At 45.0% G+C, this 22,926-nt stretch overlaps 1 protein-coding gene across 1 annotated transcript; it reads right to left on the bottom strand.

Annotated features, from left to right (window-relative positions):
- Positions 1–9,755: 9,755 nt before the first annotated feature.
- Nifk (nucleolar protein interacting with the FHA domain of MKI67) lies at positions 9,756–22,532 on the bottom strand. Its single transcript, XM_023709799.1, has 6 exons — positions 22,345–22,532; positions 21,143–21,280; positions 16,676–16,784; positions 15,638–15,849; positions 13,087–13,248; positions 9,756–10,120 (listed from the first exon to the last, which is right to left on the bottom strand). The coding sequence occupies exons 1-6, from the start codon at positions 22,447–22,449 to the stop codon at positions 9,932–9,934; spliced, it is 915 nt and encodes a 304-aa protein (XP_023565567.1). The 5' UTR covers positions 22,450–22,532; the 3' UTR covers positions 9,756–9,931.
- Positions 22,533–22,926: the final 394 nt, after the last annotated feature.

Here is a 22,926-nt window from a genome sequence, read left to right as displayed (position 1 = left end):
TTTATTTTTGGCTGAACCAAGGATTGAACTCAGGCCCTTGCGCTTGCCAGGGAAGTGCTTATTCCACTGAGCCATCTCCCCGGCAATTTTACAACTTTTTAAAGCAGAGCCAATAATGAAGGAAACCTATTTGTAACTTCTAGAAATTTTCACACTCTAAAAAGAAATAAAAATACATGGAGGAGAAAGGAACATAGGCCCTGTAGCCAGGCTGGCTAGGTAGGGTCTGAACCCTGAGATGGTCCTAAAGCCAGGGACCCAGGCAGAATTCACGCCCAAGGAAAGCTGCCGAGTACAGCGACAGCCTCAGGAGCCGCTGCCGGGCCCGTGCCCCATCTGATCAGGGGTCGCCTCCGCTGCACTCAGCGTCTTCTTCGTTATGTTGCATCTACTCAGAGAAGCTGGGACGGCAACTGCACAACTTCATTTCTGGAAGCAAGCTAATGTTACCTCAGTGCACTGGTCACACGACTCCCAGGTTTATCTTACTTAACCTGCCCGGCAGCATGGGGGACCCCATGGCCACTCTGTCCCCTTGGAAACACTGGTCACTTGACTTCTGAGAACACTGCCTCCTGGCTTTCCTCGCTCCTCATGATTTCTGTTTCTCAGCATAATTTGCTGGTTCCTACACATGGCCCTGCCCTCGAAACACTGCAGGACTCCAGGCCACTCACTGGGTGGGACCTCTAACCTTCAGGCCACGTCCTGAACCGTGGTCTCCAGCTCAGATGGCTCCCCTGAGCTCCAGGCTTGGTAGCTCACCGGCACCTTAGACACTGCAGTTCTAGAATCTGACTCCTTTGCCACCCTCCTCCACACATCTGCTTCCCACGCCCTCCCTCCTCTCAGCCAGTGCTGCGCCCTGCTTCCAGCTGCCCAAGTCAAAATCCTTAGTGTCAAACATGATTCTGCCCTCTTGCACCCACACTGAAATTCTCAGCAATTCCTGTTGGCTGCCCTGACGACACTGCCGGGATGTGAGTGCTGCTCACCTCTACTTTGGCCACTGCCCTGCTCACCTCTACCTTGGCCACTGCCCTGGCCCCGCGCAGTCGTCTAACCTCCCACGGTCTTCTTAGCTTCCCCCTGTGCCCTCAGAGTCCACGCTCAGAACCATGATATGGAGTACCCACCCTAACTTTTCTAACCGGAAACAATGTTCTGATTATTTTCATTGATGCACCATTGCACATATTTCTGAGTGTGATAGTTCCGTGATCACTCTCTCAGAAAGGCAAATCCACGATGATCTCTAGAAGTCCCAACACCTGCTTTTATTATTCTCTGCCACATTTACACTGCATTGTGCTGTAGAATATTTCTTTTATTTCACTTGGTAATTGCTTCTTATAATACTGAACATACAGACAGGGACAGTGTTGGTTTGCTTAGTGGTAATACCCAGTGCCAAACACATTGTAGGCACTCACACATATGTTTTGAATGGATTCATTCATATATGACATGCCAGCATTGCTGCTATCCATGAAGATGACTGCCACCAAGATAGAGCTGTTGCCCGTGGGAGATGGATTTGGGAGGAAGGGTTGTGCAGTTTTCTGACAAAATACCTGAGGCTAAGGACTTCCAAAGAAAAGAGGAACTTATTTAATTCAGTTTAAAGATGCAAGTCCTCGACCGAAAGGCTCTGTTTGGCTGGGGGTGGTCCCCTTGGCTGCGTGACAACACTGAGAAGGGGCCAGTTACATGCATGAGCACCCACTTGGCTCTGTTCTAAGGCAGCACCCCAATCACCTCCTCACCTGCCGTGGGTGCCCCTCCTGTTAGCTCCCACTACTCCCACACCACTACTGGGCGCCAGCCTTCCAGCGCATGAACTTTTGGGGACACACTCAAAAGCATATCCAAATCATAACAGATGGGGAGAGAGAACGCAGTAAGAAAACAGACACGGCAGTGACGGGGAGGCGCAGGCCTCTTCCACAAGGCGGGCAGCGGTTCTGGGCCCGGGAGCAGCAGCAGGGAACACTTACACGGGGCAAGCGCAGCAGTGAGGCGGAAGCCAGAGCTGTGAGCTGTGTGGCAGAGCCCGGCCGTTCACCCGGAACTGAGCCCAGAAATGTGGTGGCACACCAAGCTGGAAAAAAGCAGGGCTAAACCACTGGGAACTAACGAGCCATTTTAATAGCTTAGGGCTGGAATGAGGCTGGTTTTACATTAAAATCAAATCAGAGAGCTGGCTAGGTCCACTTTGCAGTGCAGAAATAGTGATGCAGGTTGCAGTTACTGGGCGTTTTACTTTTATTCTTAATATTCAGCATGCGGGGCTGGTGAGATGGCTCAGTGGTCTGGAGCACCTACTTGGAACAAGCTTAGCAGAGCTACAGGGGCCGCTGTTCAATCCCCAGCACCACATGCCGGCCGGCCCCGCCCCCTGGTGGGCTGAGCTGGCCACACACACACACACACACACACACACACACACACACATAAATAAATAAATAAATAAAAATTAAAAAAAATATTCAGCATGCAACGCCAAAGAACTTTGTCTGTCTGAGACAGGGTCTTGCTCTGCAGTCAGGCTGGCCCTGAACTCACTATGTAGCGCAAGCTTATCTTGAACTCACTGTGACCCCCTTGCCTCGTCCTCCTGAGTGCTGGGGCTACAGGTGTGCGCCAGCCCACCACCCCGCCAGCAGTGACATTTTTTAAAAAGCTAATTAAAGGGCTGTGGAATGTAGCCCAATAGTAGAACGCCTGCTTAGCATGTTCGGGGTGCAGACAAAGGTAATTCTGCAAAGGCCGCAGCGCTCGTCACCCAGCTGTGCATAAAGCACAGACAGAAGAGGGAAACGGGCCTGTGCTTCTCCCCAAAAGGCCTCCCCCAGAACAACCTCCTCACACCCCAGACTGCTTTCTTACAACCCAGCCACTGGGCCTGCGAGGGAGCCGCTACCCAAGCTGTCTGGCAAGCGTCGAGGGTCCGAATTTCTTTTCCTGGCCATTGTAGCTGACAGCGCTTATTTATAACCAGAGTGATTCTAAAATTGGTCACTATCAGCACAGAAAAAGTCCTATCTATGACACTGCTGCAAATTGACTTCCTTCTCTTCGCACAAATAGAAGCAGCACAGGCCAAAGACACTTGGTAAGTAATTTCATAATAAAACAGGTTGGTTACTGGGACGAGAAACTTCTAGGTAGGAATGTGAAACATTATTTTATTAGATCAATGAGACATTAAGCAAGCCCAAATTTTCCAAATGGTGTTTTAAAAATTTGTTTTTGAGGGCCAGCCAAATAGCTCAGTGGATTAAAGCGCCTGCAAGCAGGCACCCTGTTGTGCCGGCTCTGCCCTGGGGCACGCTGAGATGGCAACTGAGACTGCGCGTGGTGGCACGTGCCTGTCATCCCAGCTCTTGGGAGGCTGTAAACAGGCAGATCACTATGAGTCCAATCTAGTAGTGAGACCCTGAACACCCTATAGACCCTTCCCTAAAAATAAAAGAAATAGTTTTTAAGAGAATCAAAGCCAAAAATATATCATCTAGGTATAATTTGAAAAATAATCCCAAAATAATGAGATTTAATGATGTAGAAAAATATGATACAAATACTAATTCCAGTGCTTACTTTGAGCTTCTAATTCAGGCTTCATAATAAAAGTCAGCCAACGGAGAACAGTTTGATCCAGATGCCCAGGATCTCTGTGAGGCTGAGTCCAGAGGACCCCAAGTGGGAGCTCAGCCTGGGCAAGTTCGTGACTTAACAAACTCTGTCCTAAAATGAAAAAAGGAGGGGCCAGGGAGATAGCGCCGTAAAATAAGCGCTTGCCTGACAAGCGCAAGGGCCTACGTTCAATCCTTGGTTCCGGAAAAAAAAGAAAAAAAGAAAAAAGGCCACGGGAGCTTTTTAGCTCAGAGAAAAGGCCCTGGGTTCAATCTCTAATACTGGCAAAAAAAAAAAAAAAAAAAAAAAAAAAAAAAGCAAAAAGCAAACAAGGAAAAGACCCTGGAAATACTGTAGATACCATGGACTAAAAGATGCTGTTTAGTGAATATGGTAGTAAACGTCCTCTCGTACGAAAGTTTCCCTGCAACTAGAGGCCAGGTGGGCTGCATCCTGGTAGTACAGTGCATGCCTAGCATACCTAAAGTCTGGGTTCTATGCCTAGTACTAGAAAAAGCAATAAGTAAATACACAAATCCATTTTTCTAGTACAGTGAGAAAATGAAATTTAAAAATGATTTTTCCATCTTCTACAATTAAAGCTATATGGATTCATGTCTGCACGTGATTTCATAAGCTAAAAATTTTCATGGTTCAAGTCAGCATTTGGACTAAACTCCTGAGGCTGTATTTTCAATAATTATTACAAAGATGTTTGTAAAGTATCCAATTACTTAAAAGTCATTTCAGTATGCAAATTTCTGCCCTCTACTTACCTGGAAATTGGTGTGCTTTTCGTGTGTGTAAAGAATGCTTCTGAGAACATCATTTCAAAAAATATATTGATTAAGTTCCAGTGTAAATCCCGGCGACAGTTCTGAACTTCCGCCAATCTGTGCCACGAGTGGACGGGATTTCGACGCTTGGGACCTACTGCCGCCTAGTGGTGGCTGCTCGCAGTTACACTAAGCGAGCTCCGGGCGGAGAGGCCGGGCGCCTCCTCCTCCTCCCGCGCTTGCGCCCCGCGGCCCTCTTCCTACCCACGGTTCAGGAACTCCAGTTCGCCTCTAGGTTGATGAGGCTCTGCCTTCCCTTCGCCCACAGCCGGCGTTCAAGCGAGTCCTGATGGAACCCTAAGCGCCTGAGTTTAAGTTCACCACACACGTTACTGAAGCTCACTGGGCTTTCCCTTCCTCCTGTTGGATGGGAACAGTAACACTGACTTCGGGGATTTCAGATGCTTACAAGCGCCTGACACGTGCACGCGTACCCAGTGCTGCTTACCAGCGCGTAGCTCGTCCACGCCAGGTTCTTAGAAGAGAACACAAGTGCCCATGGTAGGAGGGTGCTCACGCTTCATCGTCCACCGGAAGGCAGCCAGGTTCCCTACTACCACCACGTGGGCTGGTCACGGGCCAGGCGGACCCGTCGGGAGGGCAAGTCCTTTGCAGACTTTGACTCAGTCTGGGGGCTTTCAGGTTAGCGTCTCCTCTGGCAAGTTTTCTATTTGTGCTGGGGTGGAACCTGGTTTCAAATGCGTGCATTACCACGGAAGCTACGTATCCAGCAAGCATAGTAAGAAAACTGATCACTCTTAAAAATGGATCATGCTTTTGGTATCCTGTCTAAGAACTTTTAGGCTAACCACAAGTCACAAAGATTCACATTTTAATTTTTGTAGATGAATTCTTATCCAAATCACTTGCAAAATGTCTGCCTGTTGATGCTGGTCTATAATGATTTTACGTATTTTATCTCATAAAATGTCTTCACTCACATTACTGGTATTTCCAAGCATAACTGAATATATTCTTCACTCAGAAGGCATTTGTATGGGGCCAGAGAGATAGCTCAGTAGAATAGGCACTTGCCTGGCAAGCACTAGGTCCTGAGTTCAATCCCCAGTTCTGCCAAAAAAAATTAAAAAAAAAGGCTTTTGTAGAATTCTATCACCTTTTTCTCTTGCCATTTCCTAGCATACCATTGTCAGTCACCTTTAGCTGAAAGGCAGAATTTGCAGCTTATATAGGGACATGGATTTTGATACAGGAAAAACGTTGTTGTACATGTTGGTGAGGCTTGAAAATTACTCAGACTAGTTTTGGACAAGATCTGCTGCAAACGTTGTGGATCTCTTCCGTGTTGTTTGACAAGGTCTTGCTATGTCATTCACGCGGCCCTCACTCACAGCGATCCTCCTGCCTTGGGCTCCCAAATGCTGGCTGGCACTGCAGGTGTGCCCACCATGCCTGACAAATTTTGAGGATCTCATGTGAACTTTCTTTTTTCTCTTGAGAGACAAGATTTTATGTAGCTCACTACTCAGGCCAGCCTTGAATGTGACTGTCCCGCCTCAGCCTCCTTAGCAATGGATTACAGGTGTTCACATCCAGCTTCACTTTACTGTAACTTCTGACAGCACAAGAACCATATAAAAAGCAGCCTCATACTGCTTGTAATTCAAATATTGGTCATCACACATGATTTTACATGCTGGGTATCTGTAATCCCAGCACTGGGAGGCTGAAGCAGGTGAATCCAAACTTCAAGCCCAGGCAGGGCAATTTAGCAAGATCCCGTCATGAACACACATACACGCGCATGTGTACACACCCACCCACCCACCCAGGGGACAAAGCTCAGTGTGAACACTCTGGATTCAATCTCTAGTAAAGGAAGATGGGAAAAAAAAAAAAAAAAAAGACTGAGTTTCTATTCTGACTGGTGCCGACTTGTATGAGGATTCTGCTCATTCAGAAACTCTGAATCTTGGCTCTAAATGCAGTTTCAATAAAACCTCGTGACTACTCAACTATCCAACTGCCTTAGACTTTTACAAGCAATCTGTCCAGTGAAGCTTTTCTGCTAAGCACATCTTATAAAGGCAGTTGGGGCTTCTTGGCAGATTCTAGTTTAGAAGATAATTCTTGGGGGCTGGTGAGATGGCTCAGTGGTCTAAAGCACCTACTTAGAACAAGCTTAGCTAAAGCACAGGGACTGAGGTTCAATTCCCAGCACCACATGCCAGCCAGCCCCGCCCCCTGGTGGGCTGAGCTGGCCACACACACACACACACACACATAAATAAATAGATTAAAAAAAAAAAAAAAGATAATTCTTTTCAGCCCTGAAAGTGCTTTTGAACCTAGTTGCTCCACATAGATTACTGCTAAGAGATTAAATCTTCAGACATTTCTAGGGGGACGGGCTGTTTCAATCTGAGACTGAGGAACTTTCCAGAATGTCTGACTTCTACTTTTAAAACCAGAAAAGTTCTGGGCAAACTGGGATGAGCAGGTCATTCCATCACTGGGATGGCCTTAACTCCGGAATCTCAACAGAGTACTGGTTAACACTAGTTAACTCCTTCAGAGCCAATGAAAAACACTTACAATCATTTGCCTTATTTTACAACTACTGACGTAGTTCCTTAACTCTTCAACCGAGTACCTTAATTTAAAGCTAATGCTCATCTACGTTTTTCTCAGGATATGCATTTCTCTGGCTGTTGCAATCAATCACAACTACTTTCCTTGCCTGGCAAACAAGCCACTCCTAAGCCTTAACTTACAACTCAAGCAGCTAGCTACTTCAGCTGTCAGGAATGGTGTGTGCACCTGCAACCCGTTACACTCGGAGGAGGCAGGAGTGTTACTGTGAGTTGGAGACCAGCCGAATTACAGCTTGTCTCGAAACTCAGCTACCCACGTTAGGCAGCTAGCTCTTCCTCCTCGTGGTTGGGAGCTGTGGGTGAGCGGACTGGTGTGTCCACATGCGTTTTTCTAGCACGGGTGGAGCCACTGCAGAATAAACAGTGTTGTACCCAGTTCGGTAATGACACACATCATGCTCACGGCTCCCCGGCGTGACAGCTGATGGCTCCAACTGGATCAAGCACCATCCCATCTGCAAAGTGCACGTTGAGTGTCTGGGTGGCTTCACAGGTGTGCCCTGGAATCTTTTTTCTGGAACTGGGGATTGAACTCAGGTCCTTGCTTGCCAGGGATGCGCTTAGTCTACGGAGCCACCTCCCCACCCCGCCGACCCCCGCCACATCCTTCTATTGTGGTTTCCACCTTGGAGGCAGCAGAACTGATTGTAACTTCAGACTGAGTAAAAGCAAGCCTCTTCAAGCTGTGGGCGTTGGGTACTATGCTGAGCAGTACACAACACATATCACACAAGTGTGCCTAGACACCAACACTGCAGTGTGCGCGTACCTGACGGCAGCACTAAGCAGAAAGAACCACGTATGGTGTGGTGTGTCACAGCTGAGCTCTCTCAGCAGGAGGCCAGACAGTGAATAAGCAGGTGTGTGGGCAGCAGCCTTCAGGAAAAATCTGTGACTCATCGTTCTTCATGGAGAAACCAAACAGCTGGTTACTTGGCCTGTGGGCCAGTTTTTAGTCACGTGTCCTACAGGCTGGCCTGTAAGTTAGGTGGCTTTCAGCCATGTGATGACTTGTGCCTACTAGAAGTGGAGGTGACCTCATGGTGGACAATGGCGGCAGCACTTCACAGCACAGCCATCACCCAGAAGACAGCTGCCTGTCTGAAGACAGCCTCTGATTATTAAAGTGAGGTTTGGGAACTTACACTATCCTAATTTTCCGTATTTCTCTACAATTGCCAGTCACAGTAAACAACTATACGTGACCATTCTGTACTAAATAATACCAGTGACAGAAACCCATTAAATGTCAGATTTGTCCATTTATTTATACAAATTCATTCACTCACTTTTTGTGGTACTGGAAACTGAACCCTGACCTTCAAACTGGGCTATATTCCCAGCTTTTTATTTGGAGGCAGGGCCTTGCTAAGTTGCCTGGGCTGGGCTCTTAGTTTACAGTCTTCCTGCCTCGGCTTCCCAGAGTGCTGGGATTCCAGGCCAGTGTGCCGGCATGCCTGGCCAAGACACTTAAGCAAACTTCGGCATTTTACCCAGTAATTTCCCACTCCATCTTAAACACCGCTCCAGCCAAACCTGGCCAGTGGATTCCCTTTTTGTCCTCTAGTCTTTGGTCAATATATACCTGTATTCACTTATAAAAACAAGGCACAGGAATAGTATTCTATCATTCCACAGCATATTTTTACAGAGCTCTTTCCATTTAAAATGCCTTTTTAGGCTGGGGGTGCTGCAGGTTGCAGAGGGCTTGTCCAGCGTGTGCAAGGCCCTGGGTTCTACCAACCGCAGACCAAAACTAAAAGCATTTTTGTGTAGCTCTGGTCACAGACGGCTTACTGAAAATTCTTCAGAAATGCTTTATTGGCTGAGTGGCTTCTACTCCACATTGCAACCTTTCTCCTACTGAACCTGAAAGTCACAGCTACGCCACTTGGGTGTTTTTCCTGAAGTTGAAACAGTATTAAAAAAGGAATGCTGTTTATCATTTATTCAAATAAAAGCTGAAATTCTGTGTCCAGCATGATTCTATACCCGTCTGCTCTTCGTATTCCCAGAAATAGATTCGCATTAGTTTCCACATTTTGCACCTGAACACCTGCTCCGGTACTTCATCAGATCACAGATGTAACAAACACTGATGAGAAACTGTGTGATGGTGATGGTGTCTTCTGACAAACCTGGCTTAGCAAATACAAAGCTTGCTTCAGGGCATGCGAAATTTACAAGGGAGGAGGAGATCTTTTTTTTTTCCAAGGCTTCTAAATCCTCCCTCTGTACAAATCATTGTAGAAAAAGTTCACTTGTTGATTGCTACATCTTTAAATGCGATTCCACAATGACAGCGAGTAATCATATATCCATTCTAGCCCCCCAGAAACTAGTGTCACACTGGTTAAAGGTGTCATTTCAGACCTGCATGAACACTTGATTGCCTTCACACTCACCTACAGGACTTCATCCGCCAGAAGGGAAAAGTACCTTTTAGGGTTCAAATATACTCATCAACCATGCGGAAGGTCAAGCAATCTTTATTTGCTGGTGGCAAAAGGTCACAACGCTTGAGTACTTAAGCCTAGAGTTAACAGTGACTTTTATGCAGGGTAAACCAAGGGGGGCTAGAAAGAATACGAACAGAAAAATGGAGGACCCGGACAAGGGCACTGTGAGCCCAACCACTGCAAGCTGTGGTGTACCCCAGAATCTCAGCGAGAGCAGACGAGCCGAAATGATTGACTGCTTTCCTCACCAACCTTGAACAACCAGTACATTTTTCCTCTGAAAGTCTTGCTATTGGTTGAACTGGTTTGTCCAGCACAACGCAGCAGTCATTCTTACAACAAATCACATTACTGGTAAGATACGGTGCACACAACACATTCAGAATCACAGTTTGCTCTTTCTTCGCCTTGGTCTTTTCTTCCCTGAACGAGTGGGTGTTGCAGTCTCTTGTATCTCTTTTACACTGGACACAGGCTGTTTGAAGACTATCTCATCATCTTTATCATCATTCATTTCAGCAACTTCAGATTTTCGTTTCTCCAAAAATGCTGGTGAACAAACTGGTGTGGCGCTCTGGAATCAACCAGCAGAGGAATACAATGCACAAATACGGTACAATATTAGGAATGACCTTACAGTGGTCCCTCATTATAGAGGTTCTGTTTCAGACACCTCCACAATAAGTGAAAATCAGCAAAGTAACGAGATTTTAGTATTTATATACATTTTGAGGCTTTATAAACCCTTCCCACACTCTTATAAACCTTTCCAACTTGTAAAAATCCTTCTAATGTTAACCATTTTCTTTTTTTTAAATAACCTTTTTAAAAAATTTATTTGGTACAGGGTCTGATAGCCAAATCTTGGAAATAACCAACATGCCCGTCACATGAGGAATGGTTGAAAAAGATGTGGTAATTTTATACACTGGAGTATTACTCAGCTATAAAGAATGATAAACTTGAAGCATTTATACTTAAGTGAATCCTACCTGAAGATATACTCATAAGTGAAATAAACCAGACACACGTGTAAATATCATAGTTTCCCTAGTATAAGAACTCAAAAGGAGAAATACAAATAGAAAGGTATAATACAAGTAAAAGGAAAGCAGGAACTCAAGGACTAACTAATTAAGAGAGGGAAAGGAGAAGAGCTAGGAAACATGACAGTGGCAAGCCACACAGTTATATGTAGAAGATGGGCAAGGCAATGATCCTGAGAATCTTCAGAAGATTTTTGAATCTAGCAGTTAATTAGAATGACTCTCACCCTGACTAACTATATATACAGACACCTGTGAACTAAGCAACTGCACTGAAGATGGTAATCTGTAATAGCAGGTTCATGCTTGGAGTGCCTGTCATTCTGGTCTTCTGAATATGGGCTGCTTGTCATGACACGCCAGTTGCTGCTGTGCTGTCTCTCGGGTAGATGATTGTTCAAAAAGAAAGGGGTGATGAATGAAGGCAGGAGACAGCAAAAGGAATGTTGCGGGACTGTCCTGCTACAAGGCCGTATATGGTTAGATTTCTGGACTTATGTGTAAATATAAGAATTATATGATTGTGCCTATTTTTTAATTATATTTTAATTTTTAAAATTTTTTTCATCATATTTGTAGGGACTTAAAGTTTAATATATCAATGCCTGATGAAAAATACCTGTTCCATGTTATGCCTAAGATGTCTGATATGCAGACAGATAGTGAGGTTAAGCTTAACAGCCTAAGTTGTATGGTAATAACAATAAGCTTCTCTTCTGGAGGGTTAACAATCTAAGTTTGCAGACCAAAAATTAGAGAAAAAGGAGGGCTGCAAGGAAAGCCAACAGGACATATAAGAACTTGTACTGTAATGACATGTATCTCAGTTGTGTCCCAAATTTTCTGATCAAGATTATGGGGACAAAGAGGAAAGTGACTGATGATGTAGAGTGTGCCTAAGGGGAGTCACATGGAGAGAAAGCATTCTCCTAGGCTTTCAAAGAAAGCAAATTGGCCAAGCAATGGCCGTGACTCATCCACATGGCTGACAGTGACAAAGAATCTACAATCTGAGGTATAGGGTCTCAGGATAAATCCTGAGGGCATTTGACTGACATCAGACCCAAAAGCTACAACTCTTGTTGCATAGGTCTTGCTTTATCTTGGTCTTAACCATCTAGCAGAAAAGTATAAAAACCAAGTATAAGAAGTAAAGCCATGGTGTTATGTTGAGCTGTAAAGGACTCAGGTCAACAATTTCTGACACTGCCAGTGAAGTGGAAGACTCAATACTATTATGGACTAGTGGACTCTTTTAGAATATTTTGCTGAGTTCACACACCTATAATATTCAAATGACAGAACTAAACAAAAAAGGGATATATAAATGAATGTCCATTTTGTATCTGTGTATTCAAATGGTTAGGATAAATAGTTGTATTCTCTTAATGAATAGAGGGATTTGTTCTAATAGTGTTTGTAAAAAGGATATCATGTCCGCATCTTGTACAGCAAATAACCACTAGGAAGAGAGTATGCAATGTGCTAATTATTGAAACTGTCTTGGGCTGGTGAGATGGCTCAGTGGTCTAAAGCACCTATTTAGAACAAGCTTAGCAAAGCACGGGGACCACGGTTCAATCCCCCAGCACCACATGCCAGCCAGTCCTGCCCCCTGGTGGGCTGAGCTGGCCACACACACACACAAAAAAAAAAAAAAAAAAAAAAAAAAGAAACTGTCTTACCAATTTTATTTGAAACTGTCTCATTGCTATTTGTTTCTCAACGAAATTATGGAGGAAAAAAAATAACCTTTTTTAAAAATTTCTTTATTTGGCACAGGGTCTCACCCTACAGTCTGGACTCATCGTGATCTGGTCGCCAGCATGGTGCACCAGGGTTCTGGGGCCAGCACAGCATGTGATACTGGGAATCGAGCCCAGGTCCTTGTGCTTGTCAGGCAGGCACTTAGACCACTGAGCTATCTCTCCAGCCCTTAAAAGCCTTTTTTTTTTTTTTTTTTGGTGAGGAACCGGGGATTGAACTCAGGCCCTTGTGCTTGCCAGGCAAGTGCATATTCTACTGCGCCATCTCCCCAGCCCAACCATTTCCTAAACTCATAAACCTATGTAATTTGAACAACATACGTATGCTGTACGGTATTGCAAAATCCCATGATATAATTAGTATTTTTGGAAAACCTGTAAAACAGTGTCTGTGAAAGTTGAATTATGAAATAGTGAGGGATTGCTGTACACCAAAGGATTTTTACATGTTGTCTAATGTTATTTTAGGCCTACTTCAGTCTTTCAGTGATACAATTCTAGACAAATAATCAGCCTAAACACTTCCCTAATTTAGTATGGAAATTCATTACTTGGAATATGTTCAGTTGTAAGTTTTAGGTAAAAAATTATTGACTTACCAGTTGAGAACCAAAAATGTCACAATACTAAATTTGAAATCTTAACAAAATGACAATATCACAAAGTGTTTCTCTTCCTTTAAATTATTTCTACAGTATCTGGTGCCCAGCATATTAAGACAATTTTACCTGGCTATCCACAGTCTTGTCAGGACTTATGGGAGAGCCTTTTGAAACCCTTTTCTTCTTCTTCTTAGGTATGCCTGGAGCTTTTTTCTTTTTCGCGGAGACCTCTTTTTTGTCCGAGACCTCTTTTTTGTCTGAAACCTCTTTTTTCTTAGTAGATAAAACCTTGAAATAAATTTAACAATTTCCACATTGATTAAGTACAGTAGTCCTAATAATATTCTTCCTCCCCCTTTTCACTGCTGGTCATTAAACCCAGGCTTTGTCCATGCCAGGCAGGTACTTTACCATGGGCAGTGTCCCAGCCCTTCCTCTTGTTGGGCACCTATAAACAGTAAGTAATTTTACCTGGAAATCCATTTCTTCTTTTTTAGGGAAGGATCTACAGGGTGTTCAAGGTCTCACTACTAGATCGGACTCATAGTGATCCGCCTGTTTACAGCCTCCCAAGAGATGCCATTACACGTGCGCCACCATGCTCAGTCTCAATTGCTGTCTCAGCACACCCTGGGGGTGGGGCCGGCACGGCAGGCCCGGGGATTGAACCTCTGGTCCTTGCAGGCAAGCAAGCGGTTTAATCCGCTGAGCTATTTTGGCTGGCCCTTAAAATCTTTTTTTTTTTTTTTTTTTCCGAACTGGGGATTGAACTCACGCCCTTACGTTTGCCAGGCAAGTGCTTATTCTACTAAGCCATCGCCCCAGCCCCATGGCCCTTAAAATCTTAAATAAAAAGTTACAAAGGCTAACTAAGCCTACAGGCCCATTCTGGCTAAATTCAAAAGCCTGACAGTCAGCCTGCTTCCCCACTAAGCAACAAAGCTGTACAGGAAAAATACTTGTATGCCTACTACTTTCAGGGTTCATTGCCCCAGTTCCCAAACATCAATATAGTGATCCAGTACCGGTGAAGATTGTAGTTGTTTGTTAAAGGGTTAACAACTAGAAAGTGGGCCAAAGGAAGTTCACTTAGTCATGTAATTTCTGGACTGGACAGAGAGCTCATCCCTTACCAACTAGTTAGCGTCTTGGAAATAAGCTTATAGGTTCTATGAAGCCCAAAAACAATCTCAATATTTAGATAAGAAATGAGACCATTTCCTGTGTTAACACCCTGAAAGATCCACACTCATATATTAAAAAACACATAACTACAGTACCATACAAAGGATCAACTTGTAGTCCTGATATCTACTGATAGCACACAGTAAACCAAACATTTAATTCTGGTAATGTCATCTTTAAATGGTAATCTAAGAGCATTATGCCTTTTGGTTAAACAGTGGCTTAACTTCAGCAATAAAAGTTTTTTCTTAATAACGGAAATAACAGCACCGTCTCCTTTAGGATGAACCCCCAAAGCAATGCTTCAAAAACAACCCACATTTAGGGCTGGGGTATCACTGGGGGCAGGGCATGTGCTCAGCACACAGCACACCTGAGGCCTCGGCCTGGTCTCCAGCACTACAAAGCTCCACCGTCTGCCAAGCAGTGACGAGCACTGGGCTGCTTTATTTATTCCTTAATGGTTTCTTATTTCGTCAAACTTAACTTCAGTTCTTTGGTCCCGTGTTCTCTCAGTTTACAGCCCCTTGACTCAATCACTTGGCAAACTTCAAGTCATCTTGTAAATTCCTGAGGGAGCACCAGTTTCCTTCTCCAAGAGGTCTTCCCTGGGCCCCCTTCACTTGGGAGCCCTGTCCTCATCTCCATCAGTATCTTTTTTTTTTAAAGAAAGTTTTGCTCTGTAGTCCAGGTTCCACTTCAACTTACAATGTAATGCCCACGCTGGGCTAGAACTGAGGGTCATCCTGCCTCAGCCTCCCAGAGTGTTAGGATGACAGGTGGAAAGACCCCACCCTGCCAACGTGTGTGGATGGAGAGCACTGCTCCTGCTCCAGTATGGTCATTTTCTTGTTTTTCTCACCCAGAGCCCCCAGGACACCCTGCTCCCATCCCTCCATCTGTCCCATCCCTAACTCCACAATTCAGTTTAGAATTTTTTTTTTGGTACCAGATATCAAATTGAGGACCCTGTGCTTTCCCAGGAAGGCGCTTATGCTGCTGAGCTATCCCTGGGCCCTCAGACTCCACAATTCAGGAGACAGATGGGTCCAGCTGTCCTCCAAGGCTGGTGGCTCCTCAGGGACTGGGCCAAACCCACAGGGGGCTGCCTGGAGGTTGAAGAGGAGAATGGCTCGATCCCCTGACCTGGAGGGGTCACTGGGTCCTTTATAAACAACCACAAGGACACAGATATGGGGCCAGCTAGACAGCTCAGCAGACTGAAGTGCTTACTTAGGCAGAGCACAGCCGCCAGGGTTCAATCCCTACCTGCTATGCCAGGCAGTGGTGGTGCACACCTGTAATCCCAGTGCTTGGGAGGCTGAAAACAGGAGGATCACTATGCGTCTGATCTACATAGCGAGACCCTGTAGATTCTGTACTAAAAACATTAAAAAAAACCCCAGAAACACAAATACATGTTCTAACTAGTGAGGCACAAAGCTTATAGGTTAAGAAAATCCACCCCAGAATTTCAGAGTATAATACTTACTAATGAAGGAAAATCATAATCAATTCCTCTTGCAATTAATTTCTTCCTGAGTAATTTTTCTTTCTTCTTAAATCGATCTTCCATACGCAACTTTTGTAGAAGTGTCCGATTATGATTATACCGTTTCACTGCAGGGTATATTGGATGATGAAATGGAACTTGCCAGCCTTTAAAAAGATCTTTATGTACCTTTTCTGGTGGCATAAAACGGCCTATTTTTTAAAAATAAAAAAGCTTTAACCAGAGGGTAAGGGAGCATTTCTAATGCTAACTTTAGCTTTCCCTAGTGCCATTTTTCACCTAACCAAATGCTGGGGATTATCTCAGGTGACAACAATAGACTAGCTAATTCTATCCTAATGGAGCTACTAGTTCATACTTGAGAAGCACCTCAGCTCCGAACCTTTAGTTATTTTCTACAAGTCAGACAGGGTCCAGCACCAGTTTGGCTCATGTGAGTGGTTAGCTTTCAGTTCCCCTTGCCCAGCACTTTCTTCTGACAAGAGCCCTGCCTTGTTTTTCCAATAAAGGGGTTTGAACCCAGGGGCTCGGTATAATAGTAAGTACCACTTCACTACATCTTCCTGTCTTTAAAATAAATTTTCTTCTTTGTGAGATGGGGTCTCACTAAGCTATTGCTCAGGATGCTCCTGAACTTGTGATCCTCCTGCTTCAGCCTGCTGAGCAGCTGGATTGCAGGCATAGAGCCCTGTGCCATGCTAAGAGTTGTGATGTTAATGTGAGAATGAACCCATGACTGGTCTTTCCTACAACGAGAAGTGGGGTAGAGAATGTGTAGGCTGCTATGCCAGCCTGTAAACTTGGGCCCCAGGACCCTAAAGGGTAGAGAAGAACAAGACATCTGCTGGGCGTCCAGTCAGTGGCTTTGCTTGCTAATTTCTGATCTGTTGTTGCTCCTCTATGTACTCCACACTTCTCCTGTGTGGAAAGGGTGCAGCAGCGAAGCAGTACTGTACAAGCCAGGCGCTGTGAGACGGAGCAGCCGCACTTCCCCAGGGGTAAGGTCAGGGCACTTACAAACCAGGAGTCTTTCGCCGAAGAGGTAGTTGTTCATCGTTTCAGCTACTATCTTGGCAACATCTTCAGACTGAAACTCCACAAAGGCATAGCCTCTGCTATTTCCTGTCTGCAATGGAATATTCACCACAAAACGCTGACAAATTCTAACATGTCATCAAGCCCCTAAAATGCTATTAATTTAAATGCATGCTAGCCCCTTATCAATTTTATCATATCTTCTTTTTTTGAGTTAGGGTCGGGCTGGGGAGATATCCCAGTAGAATAAGCGCTTGCCTGGCCAGCGCAAGGGCCTGAGTTCAATCCCCGGTTCAGAGACAGACAGACAGACAGACAGACAGACAGACAGACAAGAGTCTTGCTATGCAGTGCAGGTTCACTCTATGTAGCCCAGGCTGGCCTCAAACTCACAGCAAATCCTCTTGCCTCAGCCTCCCAAGTGCTGGAATTACATGCATGCATCACCATGTCTGGCAATTTTATGGCATCTTTAAATCTAACTTCAACTCATGTAATCCAGAGCCATATGGGAAAAAGAGAAAACAAAACAAAACAACAAAAAACCCAAGAGCTGAATGTGCAGCCAGTTTTCAGGTACTCGTGGGATTTTTAGTTACATGGACAATACGTACATGATTACTATGACTGCCATTCGTTATACAGCAAGAGTCCATTAAATAAAGACAACTTTGTACGATTTTTCTGGTCATATATTCATAATACCAAAATAGAGTACAGCATGCTGTACCGTGAAAGTGCAAGTTAGTAAAACCCCCATTTTAGGTGTAAGAAGTAAAAAGCCAGGGACCGTAAGGCATGACTGTACTTCTAGCACCCGGAGTTGAGGTCCTCGGGAATTTGAGCTCAGCCTGGGCTACACAGTGCGTTCAAAGCCTGCCTGAACTACACAAGTGACACCCTATTTCAAACAACCACAATAAAGAAGAAACAAGGCAAACAGAAGCTGTGGTCACTTTCACATTACATCAGGCTACTTTCCAAGCTCAGGGCAAGGGAACACTGCAACAACACAATAAGCAATTTTCTCACCTAGCTTCTTGGTAAGCATACAGATTATGGAACACAAACATGTAGGTTTGGATCCTGGCTCTGACATACACTCAGATACATGGGCAAGTGACGTACAAGCCTGTTTTTCATACCATTAAATGGGGATGATAAGCACTCTCATGGGGTTGCGGTGCCCTGAAGAGTTAAGCCGGTATTTGGGGGTAGGAATAGAAATTGTGATGAGGTTTTGGAGACAAGAAATCGCCTTAGGGCCAGGGAGACAGTTCGTGCACAGCACCTGCCTGGCAAGCACAAGGTCCTGAGTTTTGATTTGTGGTACCAAAAAAAAAAAGCAAAAGTCACATAATTTTAGAGCGAAGCAGCTCATTTCTAGCATGGGCTCTGCCACTCTCAACCCACTTAGACAATTCACACTGAGACCGAGTCTCAGAGCAGTTACCTGAAACGGTGCTTTGATAAAAATTAAGATTCCCCCAAATCCATTTACAATCCCAGCTCTCAAAAGGAAAAGGTGCAGTCAAAGAAATGAGACAGCTGGGGAGATAGCTCAGTAGAATAAGCGCCTGCCTGGCAAGTGCAATGTTCTGAGTTCAATCCCCAGTACCAAAAAAAAAAAAAAAAAAAAAGAAATGAGACAGCCAACTCAACGTCTTACCACCAATAAACTAAGATAAATCTTTCAAAAAGTGATTCAAAAACACAGGCCATGTCAAAAACAATCCCTCCAACTAACCAGTACCCTGCAGTCCTAGAATGCTGGAAGTACCAGGAGAAGGGAAGGCTTTTACTATGTGACAATGCTGGAAATGTTTGATGTGAGTGCATCTCAATGAACGGGCTTCTATATGACAGCTGGTCTAAAGTTTTCAGTCAATGTCAAGAAAAATTAAATGATTAGGGAGAAAAGGACAAGGAGACTGCTGCAAATTGGGCTGAAGAGCCGTAACAACTAAGTAAAATGTGTGCACCTAAACAGATTCCAGAGCCAGGCATGGTGGCACACGCCTGTGATCCCAGCAACTAGGAGGTGGAGGCAGGAGGATCACTGGGAGTTGGCGGTCAGCCTGGGCCACACAGTGAGTTCACTGAACTACACAGTGGCACTGGAAAAGAAAAAAAAGATCCCAGAATGGGCACGCAACAGCAACAACAACAACAAAAAAGCTAAAGACAGTTCTGAGACCAAAGCAATGTGAACCCCATATGTTATATACTACTATATTCTTGTTATATAGGACTATGTCCTTGTTTTGAGATTTATAGCATTTACAAAATAAAGTCCTACCAAAGTCAGAAAAATTTTGTCAAAGACAAAAAGGGCAAAAGATCTGAATAGATGATTCACAGGAGGGGGAATTCCAAAAGCTGCTTTGCCTATCATATTCAACTTCACTAAGAGTAATGCAGATAGAAACAGCACAGCTTATTCTAGACTCAGGGACCCTGCGGCTATGCCTCTGAGCAGCATTTTTCAAACTCAAAGCATCTTTTGGAGTAATGAAATCAGTTTAGTAAATGAGACCCCCCCCCCCGCCCCCTGCAGTATGGGGAATCAAATTGAGGACCTTGTGTTTGCCAGGCAGGCACTTATGTAGCATGCTGAGCTATTTAAATCAAAATGATTAGACAAAGCCAGGAGTGGTGTGCATGCCTGTAGTCCCAGCATTTGGGCATTGCAGTAGGAGGATGGCTTCAAGTTAGAAGCCACCCCAGGTTACAGAGTGAGTTCAAGGCCAGCCTGAAGTGCTGAGTGAAACCCTGTCTTAAAAAGATCAAAGAAGGGGCCTGGGAGATGGCTCAGTGAAATAAGCGCTTCCCTGGCAAGCACAGGCCCTGAGTTCAATCCCCAGTTGGGGGTTGGGAGTTGGGAGTTGGGGGTTGGGGGTTGGGGATCAAAGAACAAAAACAAAACCGTTCCCAACCCCCCTCCAAAACATCAGACAAGTATTACCTCATATGACTTTATTTATATACATATGGACCTATGCTAGCTTGTGCTATGAAACATTCCTTACTGTCAACCAAGGTCTGAATCATACTACTCTAGCAAATTTTGTTTCAACTACACACAGAACGTCTGTAACAGCCTACAAAACAACAACAAAAAAACCCAAACCTGTAAAAAATCTTTATAATGTTCAATACGACAGATAAACATTAAGCAAAGAAGCACAATGACAATGAATGCACCAGTTACAGGGATAAAGGTCAAAACAGATTACTGAATAAAAAAAAAGCTAAGTTACGAATGATATCATACGACTTTAGACAAATACAGACGTATAAATGTTTAGTAAAGTTAAAAATATACACAGCAAGAAAATACTGAACTGGGGGGTGAAGATGACTGGAGAACAGTACAAAGGGTGCCCACCCCCATTGTACCCTTAGTCTCTCTCATCTACAGAAGTAACCACTGCAAGTTGATAAATGGGGAAAGGGAAGCATCAATACAGGGACAACATACTACTGTGGTTCCTGTGGTTACAAGGGAAGAAATAGCAACACTTTAAATTTGAAATGCCCCTCAATACGTGTTAGAGAGCCTACCATTTAAAACCTGTCATTTTTTTTTTTCTTGAGAGGGGGAGACAGGGTCTCAACTTTTGTAGTTCAGGCTGGCCTCAAATTTGGGGTGTTCCTTCTGCCTAAGTCTCCAGAATGCTAAGATTATAGGCATGCACTACCAGGCTCAGCTAAAATCTGTGGTTTTAGGACAAGTAGCTAATGGCAGAAACATACTCAATTCCTTCATATTTAAATTAAATGTAAAAAATTTAACTTTACTATATGTAAGTCAGTATATTTTTTCAACAGAAAAAAACAAGACAAACAATAGATACCTATGGCTCTGGAGCCAATAGACGCACGTGGGAATTAAATGGGCCACTCCTCTGTTCCTACAATAGGGCACATTCCTACATTATTCATTAGGAGGTAGGTACTATAAAACACTAACATTTCCAGAAAACTGGTGCTGTGCCTTTTACTCACACGTCCCAGATTTTGAAATGGAAACATGGAGACCACATAACTTACCCATGGACAGCCACACAACTAGTAGCTACACAGCCAGGCCTCACCCTACATAGTCCTGCTCCAGTCCTTTACTATCACTACACAATGTTTTCTCGTAGGAGGGATACTACTACCAGAAACTAATACAAGATGATGTACAGACCTGGAGCTCCAACTAAAGTTCATTTCGTCCTGGGCTCAGCAGTCACAGGATAAATATGATCCATTATGAGGGTATCAATACATTCCTTTAGTTAAAAAAAAAATACACATTTTGCTTTGGATGGTCTTTCTGATTCTAAACCTTAGCTCATTCCTTTCCCAAACAAAACGTGATAATCAATAGCATGTGAACATATTCTGCGTCCTCCACACTTGAAAATCAAAACGATCAAGTTTGGCTTACTAAAATCTTACCCTTTTGCTTCTGGACAGTCTGAATCTTGTAATACTGCCAAACTGGGAGAAATATGCTTTGATCTGGGATTCAAAAAGTACCGGAGGTAGGTGGCCCACAAAGATTACTCCGGGTGTAAGTTCTTCTTGCTTTTTTTGCTGACAATATAAAAGACCAGATAAAGGAACACTTTTAAAATACAGAAATCACACGGCAGCAGAACTTTCAGAATCCCAACTTCTGTGCTGGTGAGATGGTTCAGTGGTCTAAAGCACCTACTTAGAACAAGCTTAGCAAAGCACAGGGTCCACGGTTCAATCCCCCAGCACCACATGCCAGCCAGCCCCGCCCCCTGGTGGGCTGAGCTGGCCACACACAAACACACACACAAATAAAATTAAAAAAAAAGAAAATAAGTTTCCTTATTAAAAAAAAAAAAAAGGAATCCCAACTTCTTGCTCCAAGAACTTATCACAGCATAACTTTAAAATGAGCTGTTTGCTGTCCATCTCCCCACAAGGACAATCATCAATGAGTCACCTCCTCAGGCTACCGTTCGGGCATCAGCCGCTAGTACCTGCTCAAGATCTGCACGCTTAGTTGTCAACGGCTAAGTAAATAAATCTTAGCACGCCGCTAAATCTTCTGTCTGGAGAGTTCAACATACACGTGCCCTTTAGCTCTCTGGGAGGATCACGGTTTACATTCAATCGAATAAAATTCAAGAAGCTTGTTAATAACCTTCACAATGTTGTCACACTCACCTTTTGTCATCAGAACATGTTTTCCAGTGTAGTTTCACAATAAAAACCCAACAAAATATAAACGTGATGGTGGGAACCCTCGACAGCAAATGGACCTTCACGATACACGCCTGCTCCACGCAGGTCTTAAGCTCCCCAGCAGGAGCACCGCAGGCGTGCTGGCAGTAAGAGGCACTAGCCTGCGGCTTGGGGGCGCCGTCCTCCCGGCTCCCGGGTCTCCACCTGCCTGCGACAGCCCGCACCTCCCTCTTGTTTTCCATGCTGGGACCTTACAGTTAACAAGGCCAAACGTCACCGTGCAGCGTCCAAGCCCCTCGCCAGCCAGTCTCCCCAGCTCCCGAGGCCCGCCCCACACTCAGTCTCCGACGTCGTGCGCGGCCGCGGAGAAAGCCGGGCGCCCGTTCGCCCGGAACCGCGCGTTCGGGGAGACTGCGGCCCCCCCGCCGTCCAGGCCTCACCTGGGTCACGCGACGCCGAACCTGCGCCACCTCCTTCTGGAACTGCGCATCTTCCTGCGGGTTCAGAGACAGAATGGGGGCGGCGGGCCCAGAGAATGCCGCCATGCTGAAGGTGGCCCGGCTCTCAGCTCCACGCGGTGGTCCTGGAAACGCTCACGCGCTCGCCGCTTCCGGGAGGCGGAAGTAGAGGCGGGAGGGGGCGTGGCGAGCGCGGGGGCGTGGCGAGCCCGGGGGCGTGGCAGAAAGGTACGGAGCGCCGCGCGGCCCTGGCGCGTGCGAGCTTGCGCGTTCCGTGCCGTCGGGCTTCTGCGCCCTGCTCTCCGGTAGTCCGTTTATCAGGATACAATGTCCAAAACAATTGTGTTCCAAACCGAGTTTAAAAATGAACTCTGGGGCTGGTGAGATGGCTCAGTGGTCTAAAGCACCTACTTAGAACAAGCTCAGCAAAGCACAGGGACCGCGGTTCGATCTCCCAGCACCACATGCCAGCCAGCCCCGCCCCCTGGTGGGCTGAGATGCCCCCCCCACATAAATAAATTTAAAAATTAAAAAAAAAATGAACTCTGGAGCACTACTTGGGTC

The sequence above is a fragment of the Octodon degus genome, unplaced genomic scaffold (genome assembly GCF_000260255.1).
Source record: "Octodon degus isolate 3935 unplaced genomic scaffold, OctDeg1.0 scaffold00014, whole genome shotgun sequence".
Classification (NCBI taxonomy): domain Eukaryota; kingdom Metazoa; phylum Chordata; class Mammalia; order Rodentia; family Octodontidae; genus Octodon; species Octodon degus.
Note: the sequence above shows the minus strand (reverse complement) of the source record. Positions and strands in the feature narration are given on the sequence as shown.

What these genes read in the sequence shown, in the direction of transcription:
- Nifk (XM_023709799.1), bottom strand. Translation starts at nt 22,449, where the DNA reads ATGGCGGCATTCTCTGGGCCCGCCGCCCCCATTCTGTCTCTGAACCCG. An exon ending in GACTGTCCAGAAGCAAAAGG is followed by an intron (nt 16,785 to 21,142) that starts GTAAGATTTTAG and finishes ATTCCATTGCAG; the next exon opens with ACAGGAAATAGCAGAGGCTA. An exon ending in ATTATGATTTTCCTTCATTA is followed by an intron (nt 13,249 to 15,637) that starts GTAAGTATTATA and finishes ATTTATTTCAAG; the next exon opens with GTTTTATCTACTAAGAAAAA.